Source organism: Amphibalanus amphitrite, unplaced genomic scaffold (genome assembly GCF_019059575.1).
Source record: "Amphibalanus amphitrite isolate SeventyFive unplaced genomic scaffold, NRLGWU_Aamphi_draft 000016F_arrow, whole genome shotgun sequence".
In the NCBI taxonomy this organism is placed as follows: domain Eukaryota; kingdom Metazoa; phylum Arthropoda; class Thecostraca; order Balanomorpha; family Balanidae; genus Amphibalanus; species Amphibalanus amphitrite.
The window spans coordinates 1,720,714-1,747,727 of NW_024881512.1; the positions used below are offsets into that span (position 1 = coordinate 1,720,714).

At 49.4% G+C, this 27,014-nt stretch overlaps 1 protein-coding gene across 1 annotated transcript; it reads left to right on the top strand.

Annotated features, from left to right (window-relative positions):
* The first annotated feature begins 266 nt into the window (after nt 1–266).
* LOC122387470 (phosphatidylinositol 3,4,5-trisphosphate 3-phosphatase TPTE2-like) lies at nt 267–26,326 on the top strand. Its single transcript, XM_043377714.1, has 15 exons — nt 267–1,089; nt 2,695–2,803; nt 4,057–4,149; nt 4,527–4,637; nt 5,138–5,283; nt 5,553–5,756; nt 16,004–16,135; nt 16,513–16,623; nt 21,658–21,766; nt 22,013–22,155; nt 22,471–22,702; nt 24,626–24,826; nt 25,070–25,165; nt 25,687–25,760; nt 26,149–26,326. The coding sequence occupies exons 1-15, from the start codon at nt 983–985 to the stop codon at nt 26,243–26,245; spliced, it is 1,965 nt and encodes a 654-aa protein (XP_043233649.1). The 5' UTR covers nt 267–982; the 3' UTR covers nt 26,246–26,326.
* Nucleotides 26,327–27,014: the final 688 nt, after the last annotated feature.

Below are 27,014 nucleotides of genomic sequence, written 5' to 3' on the forward strand. Positions count from 1 at the left end.
CATCATATAATGCAGTGCAGCCTAATCATGCCTCACACACGCCAAAACCGCGCCGGGTCAGCGTATGTCCCAGACCTCAGCTGTATGTAGACTGCAGCACGCCCCGGACGTAGCCGACATACCGCGCGGGCCGCAGCACACCTCAGCGGCTCTCCCTCCCCTCCCTCCCCCTGGTGTGACGTAGTACACGTGTCACGTGACGGGTCCGCTATGCCGGGTGAGCCGGACGGCCGGAACAGTGCCGATAGAGTGTGAAGGGCGGGGAGACACGGGCAGTGGCCTCTCCGGCTCAGTCAGAGAGGCTGACCGTGTGTGAGTGTGTGCGCCGTGAGCAGGTGAGCCCCGCTCTCCGGAGGTGACGGACGGCTCACCTGTGCGGAGCAGTCGAGCAGGAGGAAGGCGCGCTCACTGCTCGACCGGTTCTAGGAGCGTCACGGCAGCGTCCATTGTGCCGTGAATCACCGGTGCGGCGGCGGCCGGAGCAGCGGCCGGGCTCAGCAGTGGCGGCGGGCTGATTCAGCGTGCGCTCGGCCTCCGGAGCGTTTGTGTATCGCCGGCGCCGGCCGGTCTCCCCGCCGGAGGACCGGGCGCCGCCGCCGACTAGCCGTCGACAAAAAGTGAAAGGGCGCAGGAAGGGCGCTGTTACGGAGCCCGCTCAGCGCTGTCGCGGCGCCCGCTCGCTGGCGGGTCCTGGCGAAACACGGCTGTCAGCCTCTGTCGGTGGGTGATGTGGTGGTGAGCGCTGGTGAGCCCTGGGCCTGAGACCCGACGGCTCCCGGTCCAGTGAACAGCTGGGGCCCAGGGGGCGGGGCTCGGATTATATCGCCCGTATGGCCTCCGGCGCTATCGACGTGTGACAGTGGCCAAACGCGCTGTTTGCCTGTGCTAACAATGGTGTGAGCGAGTGAACGACCGCCATCGGCCTGAACAGTGCGGGGAGCGGCTAGGTCCTTTGGTGAAGGGCGTCTAACAAGGCGACTAAATGGGAAAAGAGGTGAAATCGGCAAACGGCACAGCGGTGCCCAGCGGCGCCCATCCGCAGTCCACAGTGCTGAAGGACCTGGCGCACAACAACGACATATTGTACAGGTGAGCTCAGAGTATGGGGCAGCCGAATGGACTCACAGTTCATCGGTTTCTTCCTCTACTAACGTAAACAGCTAGTTGCCAGGATCTAGGTATGTCATGCCTTTGGGGTTCAACCCCTTAGTGCTGTTCAAAGCGAACACTCAACACTGATAATCGAAAGACATTCGATCTGAAGCTATCAAAAGCTATCACGACTCAGAAGCTATCTCGTTGAGCCGATAAAGCTGACATCTGTCGGAAGCGGAGGCACGTCACTAGCCCTAGATGTGACCATCTGGCCACGTTTGTGGATGTTTAACCACGGCGCGACTTGTTTGAATTCCGAGCCAACACCCAGCCCAGTTTGGTAAACGGGACGGGCGGCCGCAGCTAAATAAACCGGTCCGCTCGGCAGAATGCGAGCAGAATTCGAGCAGAATTCGAGCAGTCCAGAGCGGCAGTTCATGGACCACCAGGCTGCATACAGACAGGACCAAAACCGCGCGTAATACAATATAAACGGTGGGAGTCACTCAAACCCTGGATGGGATCACCTTGGCCTTGGATCTGAGCCACTGAGGCGTTGGATCTGAGCCGTCCCGCGACGTTGGATCTCAGCAGCCCGACGTTGGATCTCAGCAGCCCGTCGCTGGATCTCAGCAGCCTGTCGCTGGATCTGATCCAACCAGGTCTGATATTGGGCACCTTATTGGTGGGTTGAGCCGCCCAGAAACAAGCAGAGTCAACTCATCTAACTACATCGCATTGAGTCGTCTGAATCATTAGGATCTGAGCCAACTGGATACTGGATATGACAAACAGCTATGCACTTACGTCGGATGACTGCGTCACCAGGATCTGCCTTTATTAATCGAAACACTCCGAACATGCGGAGACTATAAGTTCCCGGATCTGAGTGTTTCAGAGTCCGGCTCTGAAGTCAGAGCCGCGCACATCGGTCAGCTGAGCCTATCGCCGACCGTCACAGGCGTCACCCACCTGTGACTCACATGCGGCGTGACGTGACGCGTGACTGCAGGGGTCCGAAGGTCACCCGACCCATGACGCGACGGTAAATTAAGCTGCGACGAGCCGCCAGCGACCCAGCCAATGATGAAATACAAAACGATCAGCAAATAAATAGGCGACAGAAAACAGTCGGAAAAAGTGTTGAGTGGGGACATGTTCTTTAGGCAGTGCACTGGGCACTGCGCGTGCAGCATATGGTCGGTACGACGTGACAATGGCGTTTGACACCGCGCGCGAGCTGCTACTCGACAAGTTAAAAGGGAACTCAAAGCTGATCGGCTGTTCGGATCGGCGCTCGTTAGCTCACTGAGCCTGGACAAAAATACCGGCTGTCCGTCTCCGAAGCTTTCGAGTGTCTGTTTGGTAGTGGTGCTCGACTGTACGCTGTGCAGTGGCAGCCTAATAAGCTCTCCGACAACAGCGCCTTATTTGTCTCATTAGCTCACAGGGCCCGTGCTCTAATACATCATGGCCCAGCGATGAGAGCGTTTCATAAGATCACGAAACTGTGTCCGTCTCTGTCTCGTTGATTCACTAAGTTGTTCATACGATCCACTGATGGCGCTCCGTTGTCTCACGGAGCCACGTTTGTCTCAGGAGTCACGGAAGCAGCGACAGCCGCGATGGGCCCCGGACGCCGACCGACCTGCACCTGCCGTCGCCGGTGGCGCGGCGGCTCTCCACCGGCGCCGCGCTCACCGTCCAGGTATGTAGGGCTCCATATCGGACCGGGACAGCCCCGCTCACCGTCCAGGTATGTAAGGCTCCATCGGACCGGGGACAGCCCCGCTCACCGTCCAGGTACGGCTCCATCGGACCGGGACAGCCCCGCTCACCGTCCAGGTACGGCTCCATCGGACCGGGACAGCCCCGCTCACCGTCCAGGTACGGCTCCATCGGACCGGGACAGCCCCGCTCACCGTCCAGGTACGGCTCCATCGGACCGGGGACAGCCCCGCTCACCGTCCAGGTACGGCTCCATCGGACCGGGACAGCCCCGCTCACCGTCCAGGTACGGCTCCATCGGACCGGGACAGCCCCGCTCACCGTCCAGGTACGGCTCCATCGGACCGGGACAGCCCCGCTCACCGTCCAGGTACGGCTCCATCGGACCGGGACAGCCCCGCTCACCGTCCAGGTACGGCTCCATCGGACCGGGGACAGCCCCGCTCACCGTCCAGGTACGGCTCCATCGGACCGGGACAGCCCCGCTCACCGTCCAGGTACGGCTCCATCGGACCGGGGACAGCCCCGCTCACCGTCCAGGTACGGCTCTATCGGACCGGGACAGCCCCGCTCACCGTCCAGGTACGGCTCCATCGGACCGGGGACAGCCCCGCTCACCGTCCAGGTACGGCTCCATCGGACCGGGGACAGCCCCGCTCACCGTCCAGGTACGGCTCCATCGGACCGGGGACAGCCCCGCTCACCGTCCAGGTACGGCTCCATCGGACCGGGGACAGCCCCGCTCACCGTCCAGGTACGGCTCCATCGGACCGGGACAGCCCCGCTCACCGTCCAGGTACGGCTCCATCGGACCGGGACAGCCCCGCTCACCGTCCAGGTACGGCTCCATCGGACCGGGACAGCCCCGCTCACCGTCCAGGTACGGCTCCATCGGACCGGGGACAGCCCCGCTCCCGGGACGGGGACAGTCCTGTTCCCGGGACAGGGACAGGGACAGGGACAGCTGTCCGCTGGACACGTCACATTTATGAACTACTGATAAAGTTGCGCTTTAAAAAAAAAACATCAAAGATATACAGAAGACAATGTACACAGTTACCTGCAAAAGATATTCCAGCGCTAAAACTTTTCTAGCAACGAAAACTGTTTTGCTTGCTTAAACCGATGGCCACATTGCTCCCAAAATACGGCCTCATAGTTACCCATATACATAGTTTTGTTTCCCTCTCATATGCCGACTGCTGACGATACCGTTCCCGGCCGGGCCGTCAGAACACCTTCCCGAGACGGTGCAGCTCGTACTGCAACGGCAGCCAGGAGCACGGCGACACCGCCAACGGCCAGCACGGCGCCAGGCTCGGCGAGGTGAGAGGGCAGAGGAGGGAGAGAGCAGCGGAGAGGGGTGTTGACGCGGGAGCGATGTAATGGGTGGGGGTGCGATCATTTTCAGCCGGGGACGGGCGGTGGCGCGGAGGCGTTTGAAGTCGTGACGAGACGACAAACGAGGCAGCCGGGAATAGTTCTGGGAAGTATGAATACCTAAATACGTCCGGGGGCTGACAAATAGGGCGCCCCTCAGTTGCACGTTTAGACGCTTTTGGGCCATGCACGAAAGTCCATAGCTTTTATTTAATGTTTTGGCCTAAATATCTTGGGTAAGGTACGACAACCATGCACATACCCAGCCTAGTTATAGCATCCCAGACTGTGTACGCATCAAGTAACAGTGGACGTCTGTGCAGGATCTGTCTGCTCCGAAGCCGCGCCGTGTCAGCTCGTGCTGTAACGTGACCGAGGAGCACAACGTGCTGCCCGACCAGCCGTACCGCGGTAACGCCAAGAAGATCAGTGAGGTGAGCCCGCCTCCCCCCCCCCCCGTGTGGGGTGGGGTGGGGCCTCCGGAGACCACGCGACGTCCGTGTGTGTGTTCCTATCGACCGGTGTCCGGGAGACAGGCCACTCGGACTCCGGGGCCGATAATTACAGCGAACGGCACCCAGGATTCATCAGAGTCTTGTACTAATATCCGGGTGATGTACACCTTTTCCTCAGCCAGTGTAGGAAGTGGGAGGGCAGGTACAATGAAAGTATTCACGGTGCTCATTTGTTTCGATGACTGAAGAACATTCATTTTGCAATTCAGAACTATGTACATCAGAAATATTCCCTTATTCATTTCTTTAGGTCATCTTCAGCCGAGTTGGTCTATTTTTCGACGGTCAGAGCGAGTTCAAAAGGGCTCGCCTGATACCATGATCCGGGACGGACCCGTGTCACAGAGGTCACAGAACCCACGCTGCGCGGGTGATTTGTCGTTGGAACTTTGTGCCAGCCCCGCCCCTGCTCCGCACAGCTGCTGGGGCGCGCCAGCGAGTACCTGGACTTCACCGAGGAGGATGCATATTTCGGGGACGGCGGAGGGTTCGACTTTTCGACGATAGAGTACAAGAGCCGGATCGCCGACCCGTCCCGACCGCCGCAGAAGGGCTGCAACTTTCAGTGAGTGCAGCGCCGAGCCGTTACCAGCCGTGGCGCGCTCAGCGAGCTCTAAGCGAGCTGAGCGGCTCATTAACGTATGTAATTTATCGAACTGAGATGTTTTAACGTTGCAATTAATTGGATTGGCTTCCCTTGTGTAGAAGCGCTAAACATGTGTCAAACAGAACACGTTTGTCCACTACGGTAATGCGATCACGCGTTATAAGCTACTCGGGCCTCTGTTCCACCGAAGTGTCTGCGGCTGAGCCGGCTGACGGTCCTGTTGGCAGCTACATCCGCTGGAAGGTCCGCCGGACCGTGGAGCATCTGGCCGTCCGTCTGTTCGTGCTCGTCCTCATACTGATCGACATCTCCATAGTCATCGTCGACCTGACCAACTTCAAGAGCCACCTGGACCACAAGTTGGCCATCATAAGCTTCGCGTTCTCCTGTTTCTTCCTGCTTGAAGTGTCACTCCGAATCTTCGGTGTCGGGTAAGGATTGGTTTACTTCGAGGGACTGCACAGCATTTAGTATTTACACACTTGTTTTAGTACGTCATATCCTTCCGTAATAAGTCTTACTGATTAACTAAGGTACGTATTCGATTTGTCTGTTAATATTTGAGGCGTTTAAAACTTTAAAAGTTGACCTTACATTCATATCTTCAGTGTTTTAATTCGTCAAACCAGAAGTCATCAGTGATGTTACCTTTTTGCTCGCTGTCATTGTCGCTTCTACTGAGATAACTAACTATGTGTGGTAGCTACAAGCTCAGTCCTCTCCGTCCAATTCACAGCAGTCCAATAGCAAATGCTGATCGATCTCAACAGCTTGTTCCGGGTCGATCGTTAAATCCCTAACAAATCGCCCTGCGTATCCTGGGGCCAAGTTGTTTGTCCATCAGAGGTAATTCCTTCCTCTTGATAACTTCTCTGGCTGTAGAACGCATTTCACGCTACCTAAGTTTGCCAGAAATTTCGTGTAACTAATAGCGTTGACTGGGAAGCGCACTTGGTCACAGATCGAATACCTGTCTGGTGTACAACAAATCATGTGGCAAACATGACGACATATTTTTAACACACCGATAACGTTTTTGTGTCCTTCGATTCGACCACGTAAAGGCTGCGTCCGGCTCCAATACGTTTTGTAATTCAATCCAATACGGTAGGCGAAGAGCCGGCATTGTAACTGCATTCAGGCTCGCCTCGCACCAAGAGACGGGGCTTGGACGCACTATGTACATAATACCACGTCCTACATTCGCCCCGCGGGTCTGAACGCACTGCACGGCAGTCCAGAAAAACGGCTGCTCCATAGTTCAGAACGTTTGGGTCGGTTTCAAAACATTACTTTTAAACAATTAATTTCAACCCGCTCCTCGTTACATACATCGTTGGTTGATGAATCTTTTGTGGATGTCGATAATAATAAATCGGACTCTTCACACAAGCTTCCTTATGTGATGATTACTTAGGACAAAGTAGATCCCCCGTTTGGGTGTGTGGAAGGCGCTTCTCCCTACATTTTTCACCGGTGCCCGCCGTCACCCCGGCGCCCCATCAAACAGCCGGGTCGGCAGGGGCCCAGCAGCGGTAATATACGGGCCCGCTCTGCCCAGGAGCGGGGCGCCCGCACAATGGCCTCGGTAATGGCACTGCGCTGACCGAGAGCAGCCACCCAGGACCCGGGCAAGGGACGGGCACCGAGGACCACGGAAACCGACAGCAGCGGTCCGCTCAGAGCGAGAGGGCTAATTGAATACAGAATTATGGTGGCATGGGATGTTCGCCAAATTTGCAGCCGGATCCGCACAGGAAATTCGGTCTCACTCTGGTCTTCGTCACTTTCTAACAAACGATAATAGATAAGCAAACTCCGAGAACGGTTCCATTGTAACGTTAACAATTGTAACGTAACGCTTAGTTGTGACCTTAAAAAAAAAAACACGGAACAAATAGTGCATGGACGCGTTTCGATTATTAAATCTTCATCAGCATGACATAATCACAGAGAAAACAAGATATAGCACACAAACATTCAAGCTCGTCACAGTGCAATCGTCTTGATTTTAAAAATTTCTTGCATATGACATATTCACTACTAATCCACCTGTAGGAGAATATCCACGAAAAATGATATCAAAATAGATCACTGACATACATATGACATATGGATAACAACAAATTTATACAGTACGATCATGAACAAGTAGGTACTTATACAAACTAATGACGCGTCTTCTTTAAACTATACATCGCCGCTGGTTTAGCCCATTTCATCGAACCCACCCTAATATTAATAGTTTCGTTCATTGCTATAAATGCCGCCTCTGTCGCCTTCCGATTGTCTTTGTTTTTACATAATGCTATAATTTCCGCCCCGCCCCATCTTGGTAAATGATGTGTTTTCTGAGCATGAATTACTACCGCGCTATGTTCTGCGTTGTTTCGCATGTCCCGCTTATGTTCCTTTAATCTAACGTCTAAGCCCCTCCCGGTTTCCCCTATATATGATTTGTCACAAGAACCACAAGGAATCTTATACACTAAACTTTTTTCTTCTCCATTTCTTTTTGTGTGGTTTTTCAGTATATCCCCTACCTTTGTTCCCGAAGAGAAAGCTATTTTAAATCCAGTCATTTCAATCTGTTTCGCTATCATCTCGGCTGGTTTCGAATTGGGAAGTGTTATATATCGTTCGGTTTTCTTCGTCTTTGTTGTCGCGCTTCGCTTTCGAATATTGATAGCTTTTCTTTTCAAGTTGACTAGAAATCCTTTGGGGTACTTTAATTTCGTGAACGATGCCATGATGTGCTGAATCTCTTCATCTATAAACTCTTCACTACAAATGCGATACGCTCTAAGGAAAAACCCCAACACTATCCCACTTTTAACCCGATCATTGTGTCCAGAATAGAAATGTACGTACGACTCTTTGTTTGTAGGCTTTCGATACACTTTAAATTTTGGCTGACTCCCACGTATGATCACAGTATCAAGAAAAGCAATCGTCCCGTTGCTTTCTTTCTCAAGTGTAAACTGAATCTTTTCCTCTACCGAGTTAAGTCTATCAAGTTTGTCCTCTAAGTTCGTTTCTTTTGGCACTACTACGAGAATATCGTCAACATAACGCAACCAAATTACGTTACTGCCCATGATGCCCTGATAATGGTGCTTTTCGAGCCACTCCATGTACAAACATGCCGCCACCGGGCTCAGTGGTGACCCCATGGCTAGTCCCCTATGTTGACTATACTCATCAGACTGAAATTGAAATCCCCCAAAGTTAAGGCACATTGCAAGTAATTTCAAATAGTCATCTTTTGGCACAGGTAACTGTTCGGAGTCCATATTCGCTACTACAGATTTGATTGCCTCTAACGCACCGTCTACCGAAACGTTGGTAAACAAAGACTTCACATCGAAACTAGCCAGGAACTTATCTGATAAGTCCATGTCCTTGATCTTGTCCATGAGATCCTCAGTGTTGCGGAGATGTGCGTCACTGATCGTGCCCAACGTGCTTGAAAGAGGCCTGGCCAAGACCTTCGCGAGTCGGTGTGGAGCACTGCCGATCCCTGACGTTATCGGTCGCATCGGAACATTCGTTTTGTGTAGCTTCGGGAGACCGCGCATTCGTGGTGCAGCAGGCGCCTCTTCTAGTAGATGGAGAAGATTTTTCCCTTTTTCGGATTTCTTGAGTACCTGTCTTGCTTCTTGATTGAACTTCTTACTAATTTTGTCCGTGTATCCCGAAGGTTTCTTTTCGTATGTTTCAGTGTCTTGGAGTAGGTCATTCATTTTGTTTGTGTAGTCATCGATGTCCATAATCACCAATCCACCTCCCTTATCTGCCTGGGTGACAATCACGGACGAATCCTTGGCTAATCTTCTCAACGCTTCCATGTATCTCCTTGGCAACTTATCAGCCTCCTTATCAGCTAGAGCTTTACAGCATAACAGCACGCCTTGAATAAAACCCTTTTCTACATCTTCATCGTTCCATCTAGTGTTGCGACGAACGTGATCCACATATTGATTTTTGTCCTTCCCCGTATCAAACTTTACTCCGAGGGCTAGTGCTTCTTTTTCGTTGTCATTCAGTGCTCGTGATGATAGGTTCGTGACGATTTCTACATTGCCAGCTTCCTTCCATGGGCTGTTGTCGCACAAAGTCTTCAGTTTTCGTCTGAGTTTCGTCTGCTGTTTGTCGTTGAAGTTCTTCAGTTTCGTTCGTAGTTCAGTCGATATCGGCACTCCTTTCAATTCATCTCGTAGAATGTATATCTTGTCCCTTATCTCTGAGCACGCTTCTTCTAAAAAGCTACGGGCAGTTGTGCTAAATGGATGATCTTTACTCTTAAGTTGTTGAGGAGCCGATTTCGGCAATACTTGCTCTAGAATGCAATCATTCAGAAATTTAAGACGATTGAAACTGCTTGAGAGCTTTCTTTTTGTGAGATATTCATGCTTTTCTGCGTTATTTGTTCCGGTGTTCATGTCAGACAAATGTATATTGATATAGACAAGTAGAAAAACACGGAACAAATAGTGCATGGACGCGTTTCGATTATTAAATCTTCATCAGCATGACATAATCACAGAGAAAACAAGATATAGCACACAAACATTCAAGCTCGTCACAGTGCAATTCAAGCTCGTCACAGAAACGCGTCCATGCACTATTTGTTCCGTGTTTTTCTACTTGTCTATATCAATATACATTTGTCTGACATGAACACCGGAACAAATAACGCAGAAAAGCATGAATATCTCACAAAAAGAAAGCTCTCAAGCAGTTTCAATCGTCTTAAATTTCTGAATGATTGCATTCTAGAGCAAGTATTGCCGAAATCGGCTCCTCAACAACTTAAGAGTAAAGATCATCCATTTAGCACAACTGCCCGTAGCTTTTTAGAAGAAGCGTGCTCAGAGATAAGGGACAAGATATACATTCTACGAGATGAATGGGGTTGGGAACTCGATTTTTTAAGAATGCATGAAAATGATCAAACTATTTTCACAGAATTTATGGTGCATACCATTGCCTCATAAAATCAATAAGCTGAGAGAAATGGGGGAAGAAAGATAGGAAACTTGTTTTGAAAAGTTCTTGAAAAAAGATGCTCTTGATGCTGTTACGTCACATGTCACCTTCTGCGGTTGACAAATAATGGCGCATCTGGCGCACCACAGATTACATGTTATATCAATGGGTGAAAGATGTTGTTTGCTTCACTCTGCCATTCGCGCTGTTTTTAACTTTAAATTATGCTAAAACATTTACGGATGAAATGTTCAGTGTCAAAAATTGATGTGTCGGCCGTGTACTATATTCCCACTTAACATGAGCGCGTGATAAACATTTTATGTACCTCGAATTTTCAAATGATAAAGATGATGAATCGGAGGATGCTGAAAAGCAAAAGCTCATTCCAATATTTGGACTACTTTACGATTAAAATGTTTACATTCCTGTCATCTAATTGATCATTTATTTGTTCTTTTTTATGAAAATAACTTAAGGCGTTGAGAACCGAGGTAATTTCTATCTACCGTGCCTTAACTTACCAGCAACAGCAATCTATCTACGCCCTACGGTGGCAAGGGAGACTGTGAAAGAAGCGTAAGATGGATTCTAAACAATTCTTTTGTGATATACTGAAGGGCAAAGTGCAGAGAAGAGCGTACAAGTCCTGTTTGTGCCAGGCTGTTGCAGTAGCACTTATGAAACTCCGAAAACGATCTTCGTTCATGTCCCGAACAACATTACCCTGAGGAGATGATCGTCTGCAATAGCAGGAAGAGCTGATGCAAGTACTTTGAAATCCACTATCAAGTCGGTGCTATTGTTGTAATGATCACTGTGAGGTGAGATATTTTGTGCAAGGGCTGAGTGTAATGCCCAGGAAATGACCTCCATTCGCCCCCTGACCGGTCAGGGTTATAAAATTTGAGTGGATGGCGGTCCGTTTGGGGTTCAGATGTCAATTGTATTTTGTTACTGTCAAACAATACATGTTATGCTGGCAGCGAATGTGTGTAACGTCGTTTTTCGAAACAGAAGTTAGAACTGTAACGGCAGAGTGCTTGCTGGTCTCATCGTAAGTATTGTAAGTGTTGTAAGCAAAAGCATTGTCAATATTGTAAGTATTGTGAGCATTGATGTATGGTAGATATCACCTCACATGATCTCGGCTCAGATAACCCTCTCCGGTGTCCCTGTCATTAAATGGCACCTGGATCATTACAGATAAGATAATTTGTCATATTTCTTAAAGAATTGGGTGGTTTTGACTCGTTTACTCGAGGTGCAGGTCGCATTTCAATACTTTTCCATAGGCTTGCAATGTAAAGGTCACGACTCTGACCTAACCTCAGGTCACAGATAAAAAATTCTGAGATATACAAACGACACATACTGCAGGTACTGTTTTGAAGACTTGGTGAGAGGAAATAACTTCGTGAAAAAAACTCAAGCTCTGACGTGTTTGCAAACTTTTCTGAGGTGGGGTCAACAAACCCGCTCTGGTTACCTGACCTGACCTGACCCGGCATTTTTTTTTTTTTTTGCTGAGATGTGCGCAATGAGCATTTAGGAAAAGTCACCAAATATGAGCTGAATGTCTCGCGGCGTTTGGCAATTGTACAAGAAAATCCTGAAAGGTCTTCCCGTCCGAAATAGGGTTAATGTGTATATGAAGAGTTGCAGATGCCAAACATACCCAGATCTAAGACTGCAGTTCCCAGCGCCGCTGCAACGTTTTTAAAACAAACATACATAGGACATACAAACATGTTTATTTGCATCTGTTTTGGATAATAGCAACTCATGGCGCCAGCACCCGCGATAACTGTTAGGATTTGAGATATATTTCTATTTAGGCCATTAGTTTGGCTGTAATGTTTATTAATATTAGTTGAGCGGAGTTCGGTAGTTTTTTATTTAACTTGTGGTATGTTGTGCTGATTGCGGGTTGTTCAAACCTTTCAAATGTAAGGACCTTATTAAACTCAACCCTACCCCTACACTACCCTACATACGACTGGACGCTTTCCAAGCCCACAAGCATCACGACGCCGAGATGGAATGTAGCCGAGAAATCACCCTCGCCATCTGCTCTAGAGCTAATCGTGTGGGGCGGCGTGTGGGGCGCCGCTTAGCCTATGGGGGTGCACTTCTAGTGGATGGGGGACGGGGGTGCACCTGCACCCCTTTCATATGGAAAGTTACTTCCCTGATTACAGCTCCCCGTATTGCACCTAATCAGGGAACGGCCAGCAAACGAAGGAACTATTTCTGGATGACAGGCGAATAACCGCTCACGCAAGGAGCGGAGCTCCGCCCCGTCCAAAGTGGCCAACAAAGCAGAGACAGAGGCAGCATCACATCAGTTCCATCAAAGAACTGGTTTCTGGCTTGGAAGATGAGCTCCATCTTTGCATCCGAGTCGGTGCTGTCAGGAATCAGCTGGTCTAATGGAGTGAGAGTAGTGAGACGACTAGCTATTGTACAGAGCCGCCTGGTCTTCGTAGCATTTGCACCGATTCTTCTCGATCGGACTCTGAATTCTGTCCCTCCTGCGTATTACTTGAGGCATTGCTATGTAGCTAAGTCTTTGGCAGAGTTTCATTATCCATGCTTTGCAAACAGTGCCATAACAACACAGTTAATTAATCACCAAGCTTCTTTGCAAGTTCCAATACAGTTGAATCGCACGCGATTTGAGTGCAAAAATCAAGAAAAGTGCCAACTTGTTCCCGTAAAATATTTTGAATATTGACCTAAAAAAATGAGTAATTTCCAGATAAAATAACAGCGAAATCAGTTTTCGCTTGCCAATAAAACTCACAGATATTGAAGCTCTATTATTAAAGGAACATTTTAGTATATGCCATTCTTGATAAAACTTCTTAGCCACGCAATACCAGCGCAAAATAAAGAGACACTGAAAACACGACCAATCACTCCGATTTACCATAGGAAAATACATAGAAAATGTATGTCTCAACTGCGCCAAATATACAGACAGTTATATACCTACATGTGACGTCATGATTAGCCCGACCAATCAGAAGCAAGTTGTTTTCAGCCACAAATAATTAATTTCTGAACTAACTAGGCATTTTTATAACAAAGTGATTTTAAATTAAATCATTAAAAATTCTGAGCTTTTTTATTTTACCAAAACATACAGAGCATGCAGATAGGTCCCAACCCTATTGAAAGGAGTGCCGATATCGACTGAGCTACGAACGAAACTGAAGAACTTCAACGACAAACAGCAGACGAAACTCAGACGAAAACTGAAGACTTTGTGCGACAACAGCCCATGGAAGGAAGCTGGCAATGTAGAAATCGTCACGAACCTATCATCACGAGCACTGAATGACAACGAAAAAGAAGCACTAGCCCTCGGAGTAAAGTTTGATACGGGGAAGGACAAAAATCAATATGTGGATCACGTTCGTCGCAACACTAGATGGAACGATGAAGATGTAGAAAAGGGTTTTATTCAAGGCGTGCTGTTATGCTGTAAAGCTCTAGCTGATAAGGAGGCTGATAAGTTGCCAAGGAGATACATGGAAGCGTTGAGAAGATTAGCCAAGGATTCGTCCGTGATTGTCACCCAGGCAGATAAGGGAGGTGGATTGGTGATTATGGACATCGATGACTACACAAACAAAATGAATGACCTACTCCAAGACACTGAAACATACGAAAAGAAACCTTCGGGATACACGGACAAAATTAGTAAGAAGTTCAATCAAGAAGCAAGACAGGTACTCAAGAAATCCGAAAAAGGGAAAAATCTTCTCCATCTACTAGAAGAGGCGCCTGCTGCACCACGAATGCGCGGTCTCCCGAAGCTACACAAAACGAATGTTCCGATGCGACCGATAACGTCAGGGATCGGCAGTGCTCCACACCGACTCGCGAAGGTCTTGGCCAGGCCTCTTTCAAGCACGTTGGGCACGATCAGTGACGCACATCTCCGCAACACTGAGGATCTCATGGACAAGATCAAGGACATGGACTTATCAGATAAGTTCCTGGCTAGTTTCGATGTGAAGTCTTTGTTTACCAACGTTTCGGTAGACGGTGCGTTAGAGGCAATCAAATCTGTAGTAGCGAATATGGACTCCGAACAGTTACCTGTGCCAAAAGATGACTATTTGAAATTACTTGCAATGTGCCTTAACTTTGGGGGATTTCAATTTCAGTCTGATGAGTATAGTCAACATAGGGGACTAGCCATGGGGTCACCACTGAGCCCGGTGGCGGCATGTTTGTACATGGAGTGGCTCGAAAAGCACCATTATCAGGGCATCATGGGCAGTAACGTAATTTGGTTGCGTTATGTTGACGATATTCTCGTAGTAGTGCCAAAAGAAACGAACTTAGAGGACAAACTTGATAGACTTAACTCGGTAGAGGAAAAGATTCAGTTTACACTTGAGAAAGAAAGCAACGGGACGATTGCTTTTCTTGATACTGTGATCATACGTGGGAGTCAGCCAAAATGTAAAGTGTATCGAAAGCCTACAAACAAAGAGTCGTACGTACATTTCTATTCTGGACACAATGATCGGGTTAAAAGTGGGATAGTGTTGGGGTTTTTCCTTAGAGCGTATCGCATTTGTAGTGAAGAGTTTATAGATGAAGAGATTCAGCACATCATGGCATCGTTCACGAAATTAAAGTACCCCAAAGGATTTCTAGTCAACTTGAAAAGAAAAGCTATCAATATTCGAAAGCGAAGCGCGACAACAAAGACGAAGAAAACCGAACGATATATAACACTTCCCAATTCGAAACCAGCCGAGATGATAGCGAAACAGATTGAAATGACTGGATTTAAAATAGCTTTCTCTTCGGGAACAAAGGTAGGGGATATACTGAAAAACCACACAAAAAGAAATGGAGAAGAAAAAAGTTTAGTGTATAAGATTCCTTGTGGTTCTTGTGACAAATCATATATAGGGGAAACCGGGAGGGGCTTAGACGTTAGATTAAAGGAACATAAGCGGGACATGCGAAACAACGCAGAACATAGCGCGGTAGTAATTCATGCTCAGAAAACACATCATTTACCAAGATGGGGCGGGGCGGAAATTATAGCATTATGTAAAAACAAAGACAATCGGAAGGCGACAGAGGCGGCATTTATAGCAATGAACGAAACTATTAATATTAGGGTGGGTTCGATGAAATGGGCTAAACCAGCGGCGATGTATAGTTTAAAGAAGACGCGTCATTAGTTTGTATAAGTACCTACTTGTTCATGATCGTACTGTATAAATTTGTTGTTATCCATATGTCATATGTATGTCAGTGATCTATTTTGATATCATTTTTCGTGGATATTCTCCTACAGGTGGATTAGTAGTGAATATGTCATATGCAAGAAATTTTTAAAATCAAGACGATTGCACTGTGACGAGCTTGAATGTTTGTGTGCTATATCTTGTTTTCTCTGTGATTATGTCATGCTGATGAAGATTTAATAATCGAAACGCGTCCATGCACTATTTGTTCCGTGTTTTTCTACTTGTCTATATCAATATACAGTTGTGACCTTGTTGATTGATAATTACTGCGCTTACAGGAAATCTAAAATGATTTTACGTTCGTCTCAGTCCTTTCATCAAACAATATACGACCAAAAACTTTATCAAGCATTGCTGTTGACCCTGGCAGTCATCCGTCTAATCCGATTTACGTTCTTTTTCAGGCCAAAATACTTTTTCAACTTCACACGGCACAATGCGTGGTGGAACATCCTGGACTTCGTCGTCGTCGTCGTCACTTTCATCACATCTCTGCTAGATCTGACCGTTGAGAACTTAGCCACCGATGGATCAAAGTGAGACATTCCCGTCAAACAAAACTCTTGATTGTGATTTGCTCTTCCCTGTCAATCTCAATCATGCTCCTGCCAACTTAATGGAAAACACACATTCGATTGTGATGGATCAGTTCGTAGCAGACTTTGAGCTTATTCATCTTGATCACTGCTCGACATTCAACAGCTGTGTCATAAGGTCCCATGAAGGTATGTACCCCTGAGGTCATCTGTCTCGGGACTGACCTGGACATCCCTGTCCCTGGGACTGACCCTGAGCGTGTCCGTGACCCCGGGACTGACCTGAGCGTGTCCATGGCCCCCGGGACTGACCTGAGCGTGTCCATGACGTCAGTTGTGCCCGGTACTGACGCATCTCCGCTGCGCCGTCTCCGCAGACTGGTGGTTTCGCTGCGGATAATCCGCGTGATGCGGCTGCTGCGAATCTGCGCTCAGCAGGACCACCTGAAAACTGCCGCCAGACAAATCATCTCCGAAAACAAACGAAGGTGCGAGCAAAACGCAGTCATTACAACAGCAATAGCAACTCCCCTTTCCAGCTACCAGTCTGATGTAGCTGTACTCACGGCCCACGATCAACAAGATATTTATTAAGAAAGATCAATATATCTGTTACAGTTAGTATGCGAAATCCGTTAGTTTGCAACGCAACTAGTTTCGTTGCAAACTACCTGACCGGCCAGGTAGTTTGCAACGAAACTAGTTCCGTTGCAAACTAACTGACCGTCCAGTTAGTTTGCAAACTAACTAGTTAGGATGCAAACTACCTAGGTACGTTGCAAACTACCTAGTTACTTTGCAACGGAACTAGGTGTGTTGCAACGGAACTAGTTGTAATGCGAAATCGACGAGGCAGTGGCTCTATTTGTCGGTTATATTCAACTTCTATGTAAATTTTAACAACGGTTGTTAAAACAAAGCTGTGTTTTTCTAGCGGGTGACACTAGACATAAGACGGGTGGTCACATTTAGGATAGAAACAGTGAATTAATCGGATTCGACTACAAAACGTTACGATCACTGGCGGATCCAGAGGTGGGGGGGGGGACGCCCGAAATCGCTCCGCTATCCACGCAGCGCCCGAAAGCGACAAATATTTAGTTATTATGAGAATGAAACGAAAACTGAAAAAACTTTTATAATCAAATACTTGTTTTAGACTGCACAGCCGTGTGTAAGGATTGGAATCAAAATGCGAAAGGTTTATTGGAATTAGGAGAAACTTTTTGGGATTATGTCTCCCGCAACGTTTAACCCTCGCCGGCCGAGGGGGGGGGGGGCGGGTGCCGCCGCCCCCCCCCCCATAGGGTTTTTTTCACGATAGCTCCGAACACGCTAGCGATAGAGAGCTGAAACTTGGCATACCTGGCCTTTTTGAATGATGTTGAGGGTTTCTTTGAAAATGAGCCCCATTATTATTAAAAGATAAGCAACACATTCCTTTTCAAGCAACACCAGCAACACATTCCTTTTCTGGATACGTTACTTACCTTAGACGGAGCTGGGAACTTCACAACAGAGCTTTATGTCAAGCCCATGGCCGCTCCTATTATCGTTCACTTCAAGTCAGCACATCCCATGCAAACTAAACGCGCAGTCATCCACTCACAAACCATTCGAGCCCTACGTTTGGGTTCAAACACGTCAGCGCAAAGAACAGAGGCATCAAGAAAATAAAAGATATTTTCCTCTCGAATGGATATCCAGAGAAAATGATCACTAACATCCAAAGGAAAACTCGAAACCAAACACAGCACCCACGGACCAAACCGAAAGTAAATTACATATCCCTTCCATACATTGACGAAGACCTATCGAGAAAAATCAACAACATAACAAAGAAATCTGAACTAAATGTCAAAATAGCATGGAAGGGGGGCAAAACACTAGCCAACACGCTCATTAGATCAGGATTGGATCAACCACCATGCCCAAGGGGAAATCGTACAACCTGTCACGCTTGTCAAGCAGGTGCAGTTGGGAAATGTCACCTTAAAAACGTAGTATACCACATCACATGCACATTATGTTCAGCCATCTACATTGGAGAAACACGAAGACGTATCAGAACCAGATTTATGGAACATTTAGGGGACGCTAGACACAAACGACCTGGCACACATTTCGGGGAACACATGAGAGATGCTCACCCAGACACTGAGATAACAAACGACATGCTCAAACTCAAACTACTGCACACAAACTTAAAGGATGCAGCACAGATGAAAATCACAGAGTCTTTAGAGATCAGAAACCGTAAACCATCAATAAATAAAAATGCCACATCCTGGAAACTGATTGCTCCCATGCAAATACAGTATAACTCAATGACAAGATAGAGCACGTCTCATCCAGGACAAACCCACCAGTAAAAGTCTTGCCTACCCTGTCTACCCTTTTTGTGTGTCATTTTATTCACCTTCTTGCAGTCCTGTCCCTGTCCAACGTTGTTTTTTTTTACACTTGAAGCTGATGCAGACCGGTCTGGTGCCCGCCGTTCTCCAACGCCGCCTCCTTCCTGCCTGCCTTACTTTTCTTTCTGCCTCTCTCACTCGCGCAATGTGTGTAGAAAATATTTTGGCCTGCCTCACTCATGCAATGTGTTTAGGGAATGTTTTAGGGGATATGTGTGTTTTGTGGTGGGCATGCTGGGCATGAGGTATCATTTATGCCCGTATAACTCTGTACTTGTTGGACTTTGAATGATTTTGTCGACATTTCTGAAATTATTATGTAATCCAATGTTTCGTTATCAGAGGAGGGATATTCAACTGTGCTCGTTTTGTGTGTTTGCTTGTCAACAAAAAATAATTTTTAAACATCAGTGCATGAAAAAGTGTCGAACACGAAATATCGCACATATATTCTTTTCCATTTCTTTTGTCTATTATACAATGAGCCAAAGGCTATTACTTGCTTATCTTTTAATACCTGGCCTTTGATTCAAGCCGGATCTTTTGACACCAACCGCATTTTTGGGTCAGGTCAGGTCACTGACCTATGACGTCATAAGTGAACCTTTGCACGGTCTTCAGATGTCGCAACTTCGCAACGCTCTCACTGCCAGAGGAGATGTCACAGGAAAATGAAACTTGCAGGATCTAGTATCCATTAAGAGTCTCACAATTTGTTTATTCGGATTTTTCCTAAAGGTCATATGAGGTTAGGTCATTTTCGTGACCCCACCATTATAAGTCAATGGGGAAAAATGAAAACTGCTATTCTGGCGCCGGGATCGATCTCCAACTATCTCAAGCACACAGAATCGTGATTTGATGCACTCCTTGCAAGGTTAGATGCGTCACTTTTGCAATGTTGACCTTGTGTGACGTCATTTATGACGTCATCAAGGTCAAATTAGTTTTTCATCAATAGATATTGATCAAATTGAGCTAGCGAGTCGCAGAAGCTACCAATGGACTCAGGAAGACCTGCCGAATCGAATGACATGCGACATGACCTCTTTCGACCAACTTCGTGACCTGGGGGTGCTGACCTGACCTTGACCTGAGGTCAACACCCCAAGTTGACCTGACCCGAACAAAAAGTATATCGTTCGACGCGCCTGAGCGAGGCAAACACGATGCTGCCAAAATCGCGGCTCTGTGGCCGTTTTTGCGAAGTTATTCAACAAAAACTGAACCGTACCTTGGGGCACTTGACCTGACCTCAGAGGTCACCGGTTGACCTAGGACCTTAAAATCGGGTACCAATCTCCGCGTCTCGTAACGGCGCACACGCTTGTTTTTTTCCGCGACGCGCTAGCTCCACCAGGGGCGAAACGGCGAGGGGGGACATGGGCTACAGGGTCGTACCCGCCGCCCCCCCCCCCCTCGGCCGGCGCGTATGTAGAAAACCAATAGGTCCGGCGAGGGTTAAAGCATGCAAATTAGGACTGGATAGACAATTTGAAACTTTGTTGCAAGATTATGAGCTGAGATGCTACGCACATTTTGGCGTCCTAACCGAGAGGTTCGGGCCACCCACCTCCGTTGATCCTAAATCAATGAAATGATGCTTTCATTGAATGTCCTCTTCAATAAGTTTTATTTTTGCCGCGCAAGGTCGAACATTTAACTAATTTCATTCGAACAGAAAAAATATTATTCATCTTATTTCGTGGAGCATGATTGAGTTTACCAGTGCCCAAGTGACCTCCATGAAGTAAGCTGTTGGCCGCTTATGCGGTGGCTCTAAGAGAGATCAAAGTAGATACCAGCTACGAGTATTGTTCTCATTGTTGAGAAAAGAATATGAAACATAGCACCAGCCCATACCTCCCGGTGTATTTTGATGGATCGAAAAAGCGCATGATTTATTGAAGTTATCTCGAGACAAAATAGTTGGTCCCAGATGCCTAATATCAGGCATACTTTGCAGGCGAAAAGCAATTTTACGAACAGAGTGAAAAACCGGGTCTAGCCACTGCCCACTGGAAGAAAATTGCCTTTACACAAAACCGGTTCATACCTACCGCATCTCCCCTATTCTAGAACCGCGCCGCTGACGAGCTCCTACCTCCACAACCGATCAGTCTGTGACGCAGCCTGCCCTTTGATAATTTTGGCTGTTACCGAATGGCCCGGCACCGCTAGGTCACTTGGCTAGGCAAGTCGCAGTAGGAGTCGGCCGTTGAGACAGATTCTTGATCGCACGCTTACCCCGGACCACGGGCCATGGGACAATACTCGTACAGTTCAGTTCTGTTCTGTGCGGCGGCGGTGGTTACTGGTGTTAGTGTGTGTTCTGTGCGGCGGCGGTGGTGACTGGTGTTAGTGTGTGTCGCAAAAAAAAATCAAAATCGCAAAATGCCCCCCGGAACTGCCCCTCCTCTGGATCCGCTAGTGATCGTCACATTATGTAGTCTTAGTCTAATCTGCTTCATTCACTGTTCATCCATGAATGTGACCACCCGTCCTACTCTTATGTCTAGTGTCACCCGTTAGAAAAACACAGCTTTGTTTTAACAACCGTTGTTAAAATTTACAAAAAGTTGAATATAACCGACAAATAGAGCCACTGCCTCCTCAATTTCGCATTACAACTAGTTCCGTTGCAACACACCTAGTTCCGTTGCAAAGTAACTAGGTAGTTTGCAACGTACCTAGGTAGTTTGCATCCTAACTAGTTAGTTTGCAAACTAACTGGACGGTCAGTTAGTTTGCAACGGAACTAGTTTCGTTGCAAACTACCTGGCCGGTCAGGTAGTTTGGAACGAAACTAGTTGCGTTGCAAACTAACGGATTTCGCATACTAACTGTAACATATCTATGGTTGATTAGGATATCGTCAGTTATAGTTGTACCATGGATGAGATATATCTCATAATAGTCTTATAAGAATACTCTTATACCTAATACTCTTATAAGAGTATTATGTCATCCATGGTCGTACTCAAGAGAGATAGACACACATAGAAAGGAGTCGAGTGGTAATTGCATTTATCGAGAGTACCTACGACTCCATGCATGCTAGTTATGCAGTTAATATGTACACCGCACAGGTTTACTTTATTTTTGCAGATACCAAGAGCACGGTTTTGATCTGGACCTATGCTACGTAACGGAGCGGGTTATTGCCATGAGCTTCCCTTCATCAGGAAAAATGTCCGTCTACAGAAATCCAATAGCGGTAAGGAAGTAAAAAAAACTTCAATAAATCAAACCACATGTTTTTCTCAAATTTGTACAATGTAAAACTCAATAATGATGGAAAAACCAATTTTATATTTTCTTCTTCAAGATATATGTTTCGATTGACAATTAGATCTTCAATTGACAATTAGAGTATCAAGTCAACGATTGTTAATTAAGTAGGTAGGTACTTTGTTGTAGCAAGATGCATGTCTTTATTCTGACCCCGCCCTCTCACATACAGGAGGTGAGCCGCTTCTTCAATACCCAGCACAAGGGCAAATACATGTTGTACAACCTGTGTTCGGAGCGCACTTACGACGCGTCCTATTTCGAGGGGCGCGTCCAGCACGTGAAGATAGACGACCACAACGTGCCCACGCTCCAGTGAGTGGCGCTGCGGAGCGGAGCGTTACCACTACTCTAACCGCACAGATCGGCGGCCATTTGTCGCGGCGCAGCCATTCACGTGACAACTCTGAGAGGAAAATAGCTGTATCAATGCGCTTCGAATTTACGAAATCAAACACCTAATTTTCGTTGAATCGTGAGATGTTCGATGTGATGAAATGCACGCCTCTAATGTATCAAGCGGCGTACACATTAATTAATCTGCATACGCTTGCCAAACTGTGAATGTGTTTGAATGCACCATCTGCATCTAATCTGGGCCGCCGGCTGCGGCCGCTCGGTCCCCCGCAGACAAATGCTGGACTTTACCACCTCGGTCATCAACTGGCTGAACGCTGACGCCGAGAACGTGGTGGCCGTCCACTGCAAGGGTGGCAAGGGCCGGACCGGCACCATGATCTGCATCTACATGGTGGAGACGGGCCTCTTCTCGACGGCCGGCGAGAGTCTGGACTACTTCGGCAGCCGGCGCACCGACCTCAACGTCGGCGGCAAGTTCCAGGGAGTCGAGACGCCCAGCCAGGTGAGACCGGGGAGTCGAGACGCCCAGCCAGGTGAGACCGGGAGTCGAGACGCCCAGCCAGGTGAGACCGGGAGTCGAGACGCCCAGCCAGGTGATACGGGGAGTCGAGACGCCCAGCCAGGTGAGACGGGGAGTCGAGACGCCCAGCCAGGTGAGACCGGGAGTCGAGACGCCCAGCCAGGTGAGACCGGGAGTCGAGACGCCCAGCCAGGTGAGACGGGGAGTCGAGACGCCCAGCCAGGTGAGACCGGGAGTCGAGACGCCCAGCCAGGTGATACGGGGAGTCGAGACGCCCAGCCAGGTGAGACCGGGGAGTCGAGACGCCCAGCCAGGTGAGACCGGGAGTCGAGACGCCCAGCCAGGTGAGACCGGGGAGTGGAGACGCCCAGCCAGGTGAGACCGGGAGACACGGGGAGTCGAGACGCCCAGCCAGGTGAGACCGAGGAGTCGATACGCCCAGCCAGGTGAGACCGGGGAGTCGAGACGCCCAGCCAGGTGAGACCGGGGAGTCGAGACGCCCAGCCAGGTGAGACCGGGGAGTCGAGACGCCCAGCCAGGTGAGACCGGGGAGTCGAGACGCCCAGCCAGGTGAGACCGGGAGTCGAAACGCCCAGCCAGGTGAGACCGGGGAGTGGAGACGCCCAGCCAGGTGAGACCGGGAGACACGGGGAGTCGAGACGCCCAGCCAGGTGAGACCGAGGAGTCGATACGCCCAGCCAGGTGAGACCGGGGAGTCGATACGCCCAGCCAGGTGAGACCGGGGAGTCGAGACGCCCAGCCAGGTGAGACCGGGGAGTCGAGACGCCCAGCCAGGTGAGACCGGGGAGTCGAGACGCCCAGCCAGGTGAGACCGGGGAGTCGAGACGCCCAGCCAGGTGAGACCGGGAGTCGAAACGCCCAGCCAGGTGAGACCGGGGAGTGGAGACGCCCAGCCAGGTGAGACCGGGGAGTCGAGACGCCCAGCCAGGTGAGACCGAGGAGTCGATACGCCCAGCCAGGTGAGACCGGGGAGTCGAGACGCCCAGCCAGGTGAGACCGGAGAGTCGAGACGCCCAGCCAGGTGAGACCGGGGAGTCGAGACGCCCAGCCAGGTGAGACCGGAGAGTCGAGACGCCCAGCCAGGTGAGACCGGGGAGTCGATACGCCCAGCCAGGTGAGACCGGGGAGTCGAGACGCCCAGCCAGGTGAGACCGGGGAGTCGAGACGCCCAGCCAGGTGAGACCGGGGAGTCGAGACGCCCAGCCAGGTGAGACCGGAGAGTCGAGACGCCCAGCCAGGTGAGACCGGGGATTCGAGACGCCCAGCCAGGTGAGACCGGGGAGTCGAGACGCCCAGCCAGGTGAGACCGGGGAGTCGAGACGCCCAGCCAGGTGAGACCGGAGAGTCGAGACGCCCAGCCAGGTGAGACCGGGAGTCGAGACGCCCAGCCAGGTGAGACCGGGGAGTCGAGACGCCCAGCCAGGTGAGACCGGGGAGTCGAGACGCCCAGCCAGGTGAGACCGGGAGTCGAAACGCCCAGCCAGGTGAGACCGGGGAGTGGAGACGCCCAGCCAGGTGAGACCGGGAGACACGGGGAGTCGAGACGCCCAGCCAGGTGAGACCGAGGAGTCGATACGCCCAGCCAGGTGAGACGGGGAGTCGAGACGCCCAGCCAGGTGAGACCGGGGCCGAGCGAGCTGCCAAGTACCACACGGGGGTAGGGGGAACGACCGGACGGTGAGAGGGAGTGACGGGACGGTGAGAAGAAGTGACTGGAAGGTGAAATTAAGCGACCGCACGCCAAAATACACTGGAACGGACTGAATGAACGTTGTCAATGCGCCATGCAAGTCAGTAGAAACCGTTTTGTTCGCTTTGTGCGCAATGAACTCACCACACCCGAAGAGTACGGCCGACCTCGTCCCCTGTCCGGCTGCCCCACAGAGCCGCTACGTGGGCTACTACGAGTGGATGAAGAACAACCGGCACCACCTGCCGCCGGAGACGCCGCGCCTGCTGACGCAGCTGCGACTGAGCGGGCTCAGCACGGTCGGCAGGGGCGACGGCGGCGACTTCAGCGTGGTGGTCTCCAGCCGCGCCGGCCGCCTCTTCGAGGCCAGCTGCGCCACCGGGCGCGGCTGCATCGTAAGTGGGCCGGGCCCGTACCCGCGGCACGACGGGGGCCATTTCGGAGAGGGTACCGACATCGTGAGCGGACCGCTGATACTGCTCGATGCATTTATTATGTACTCGTACTCGTATTGGCTGGTTCTCCTTCCCCTGGTGTATGCCGTGTGCCGGAGGGACCTCTGGACACCGTATACAGAGACACGCAGAGGTATGCAGCGGTCTATGGCCTGGGTATGTGACGAGTGGCTCGGTTTGCAGCACGCGTACGACAAGTCGTCGGACGAGGCCACCATCACGCTGACAGACTGTCCAGTCCTCACCGGAGACGTCCAGATAAAGTTCAAATGCTCCTCGGTAAGGCGGCCGGCGCCAACCGGCCGGCTCCGCGAACGACGCACACTGGTGCTGCAGATAACTTCCCGCGGACATAAATACTGCATGCTAAATTTGCACCGCACTGTCGGCTTCCAATAAACCGCATGCCGCAGCCGAATTGTGGTTGTCTAGCACACATTTGGTCAAATATGACAACAAACAAGCGAAGAAGCTCTAAATAAGCTATTGAATGTGCGCTGCACTTTACAGTGGCCGAGCTGTATGGCATTATTTCACGAGAAACGGGTCGATTTTTCTAAAATGTCCAAATCTGGAAATGTTGACCGTTGATGACCTTTGGTGGCCTGGCCTTTAGCCTGACGATGAAATGCCAAATGTGCAGACTTCGTACCTAGTATTTATAAGTTTCCAAACATTTTGAAGCTCTGAGCTCCATCCAGAAGGGTGCTGATCAGTATTACACATACGTTGGCGAACAGCGCTCCCAAGAATGTTGCTCCAAAGGCATCCCTTATGTATTGTCGCAATCCTGTTTACAGAGAAACGTGCCCCGAGGCTATGAAAACGTGGCGTTTTACTTCTGGTTCCACACCGGCTTTATCACAAACAGCAGGTAAATGTGCAGATCGCTCGCCGCGACTTCGCCTTATAGCCGCCCGTTAAGTCGCGGAATAGGACGCGCGCCTATTTATAATTGAATTCCATGACGGTTTATATAAGACGGTTTATATAAAAACTGCGTGAGCGATGAGTGACCGCATAAGTGACTCGCTCATTTGTAGGTACATTGATTTCAAGACAGCAATATTTGTAATTTCAAATACTTCTTCGTCACGCATGGATCACCGACAAGAAAAGTGATAGCACATTACTATTTCACACAAGCTTAGGTAGGTACCCACCTGATTTCGTTGGTCGTGTATCAGTCCGGTTCGACTTCGAGTCTTGTAGGCACAGACAATTTCGGCTCCATTTCACACTTTTGCATACGTCTATTACAGACTCACCCTGATGCGAGAGGATCTGGACAACCCGCACAAGCCCAACACGTGGGACGTCTACACCGACAAATTCCGCGTGGAGTGCACGTTTGGCTGATGGAGCGACGGTGGCGCCGCCACCGGCGCAGTCGGGAAACTTTGCGTCGGGTCTCGGGTGGGCGGGGCGGGGGATGAAGATGTGTGCGGGGGGAGGGACGGGGAGGGAGCGACCGTTATGAAATATACGGACGATACGGTCGGACGGTTGGCAAAAGCCTGACCCTGTTTAGTCACGTCACTGTTTTGTATGATAAGTGGATCATAGTGAGAGATGCTGTTTACGCGATTTTCTTTCATTGTCGCGCGCATTTTACAGCGCAAACGCTTATTTATGTAGGCATTCGTGACTGGTAAACTTGCAGATATGCTGAAACTGGGTCATCAAGAACAGCAGAAACACAGTTTGAGTGTGCTCCCGACCAAGTTGTGTGTCATCTATGCGTCGCGGTCGCCTCGCTTTTGAGCCGTTTTACTGTAGCTAGGTACCCATATGTGATCTTCCTGCAGTTTTTGCACCGATCGACCCAACGTTCAGCATACCTTGGGTATTGAGGCTGCTATGAATCATCCATAACGCTAACCTAAAATGTTCGGTACATAACAGCAATTCCGAGAATCAGGCAGAAGTTCAAAGTCTTCAAGTGTTTGCCTTCCTCGCAGTTCTCGCATGTCAAGCATCCTAAATAGGTAACTATGCGTCTATGTGTCTGGCTCTTTATATCCGCACGTAACATATAGCTACAAGTAATTAGTGTGCAGTGAGCAGTCATCCACTTGCACTTGGGAGTGACATGTGACACCTTTAACTGTTTGGTTCATGACCACTT

Excerpts from the sequence above, each read along its gene's own strand:
- LOC122387470 (XM_043377714.1), top strand. The coding sequence starts at position 983 with ATGGGAAAAGAGGTGAAATCGGCAAACGGCACAGCGGTGCCCAGCGGC. Across the intron at positions 2,804-4,056 it reads GCGCCGCGCTCACCGTCCAG|AACACCTTCCCGAGACGGTG; the intron begins GTATGTAGGGCT and ends CCGGGCCGTCAG. Across the intron at positions 4,638-5,137 it reads ACGCCAAGAAGATCAGTGAG|CTGCTGGGGCGCGCCAGCGA; the intron begins GTGAGCCCGCCT and ends TGCTCCGCACAG.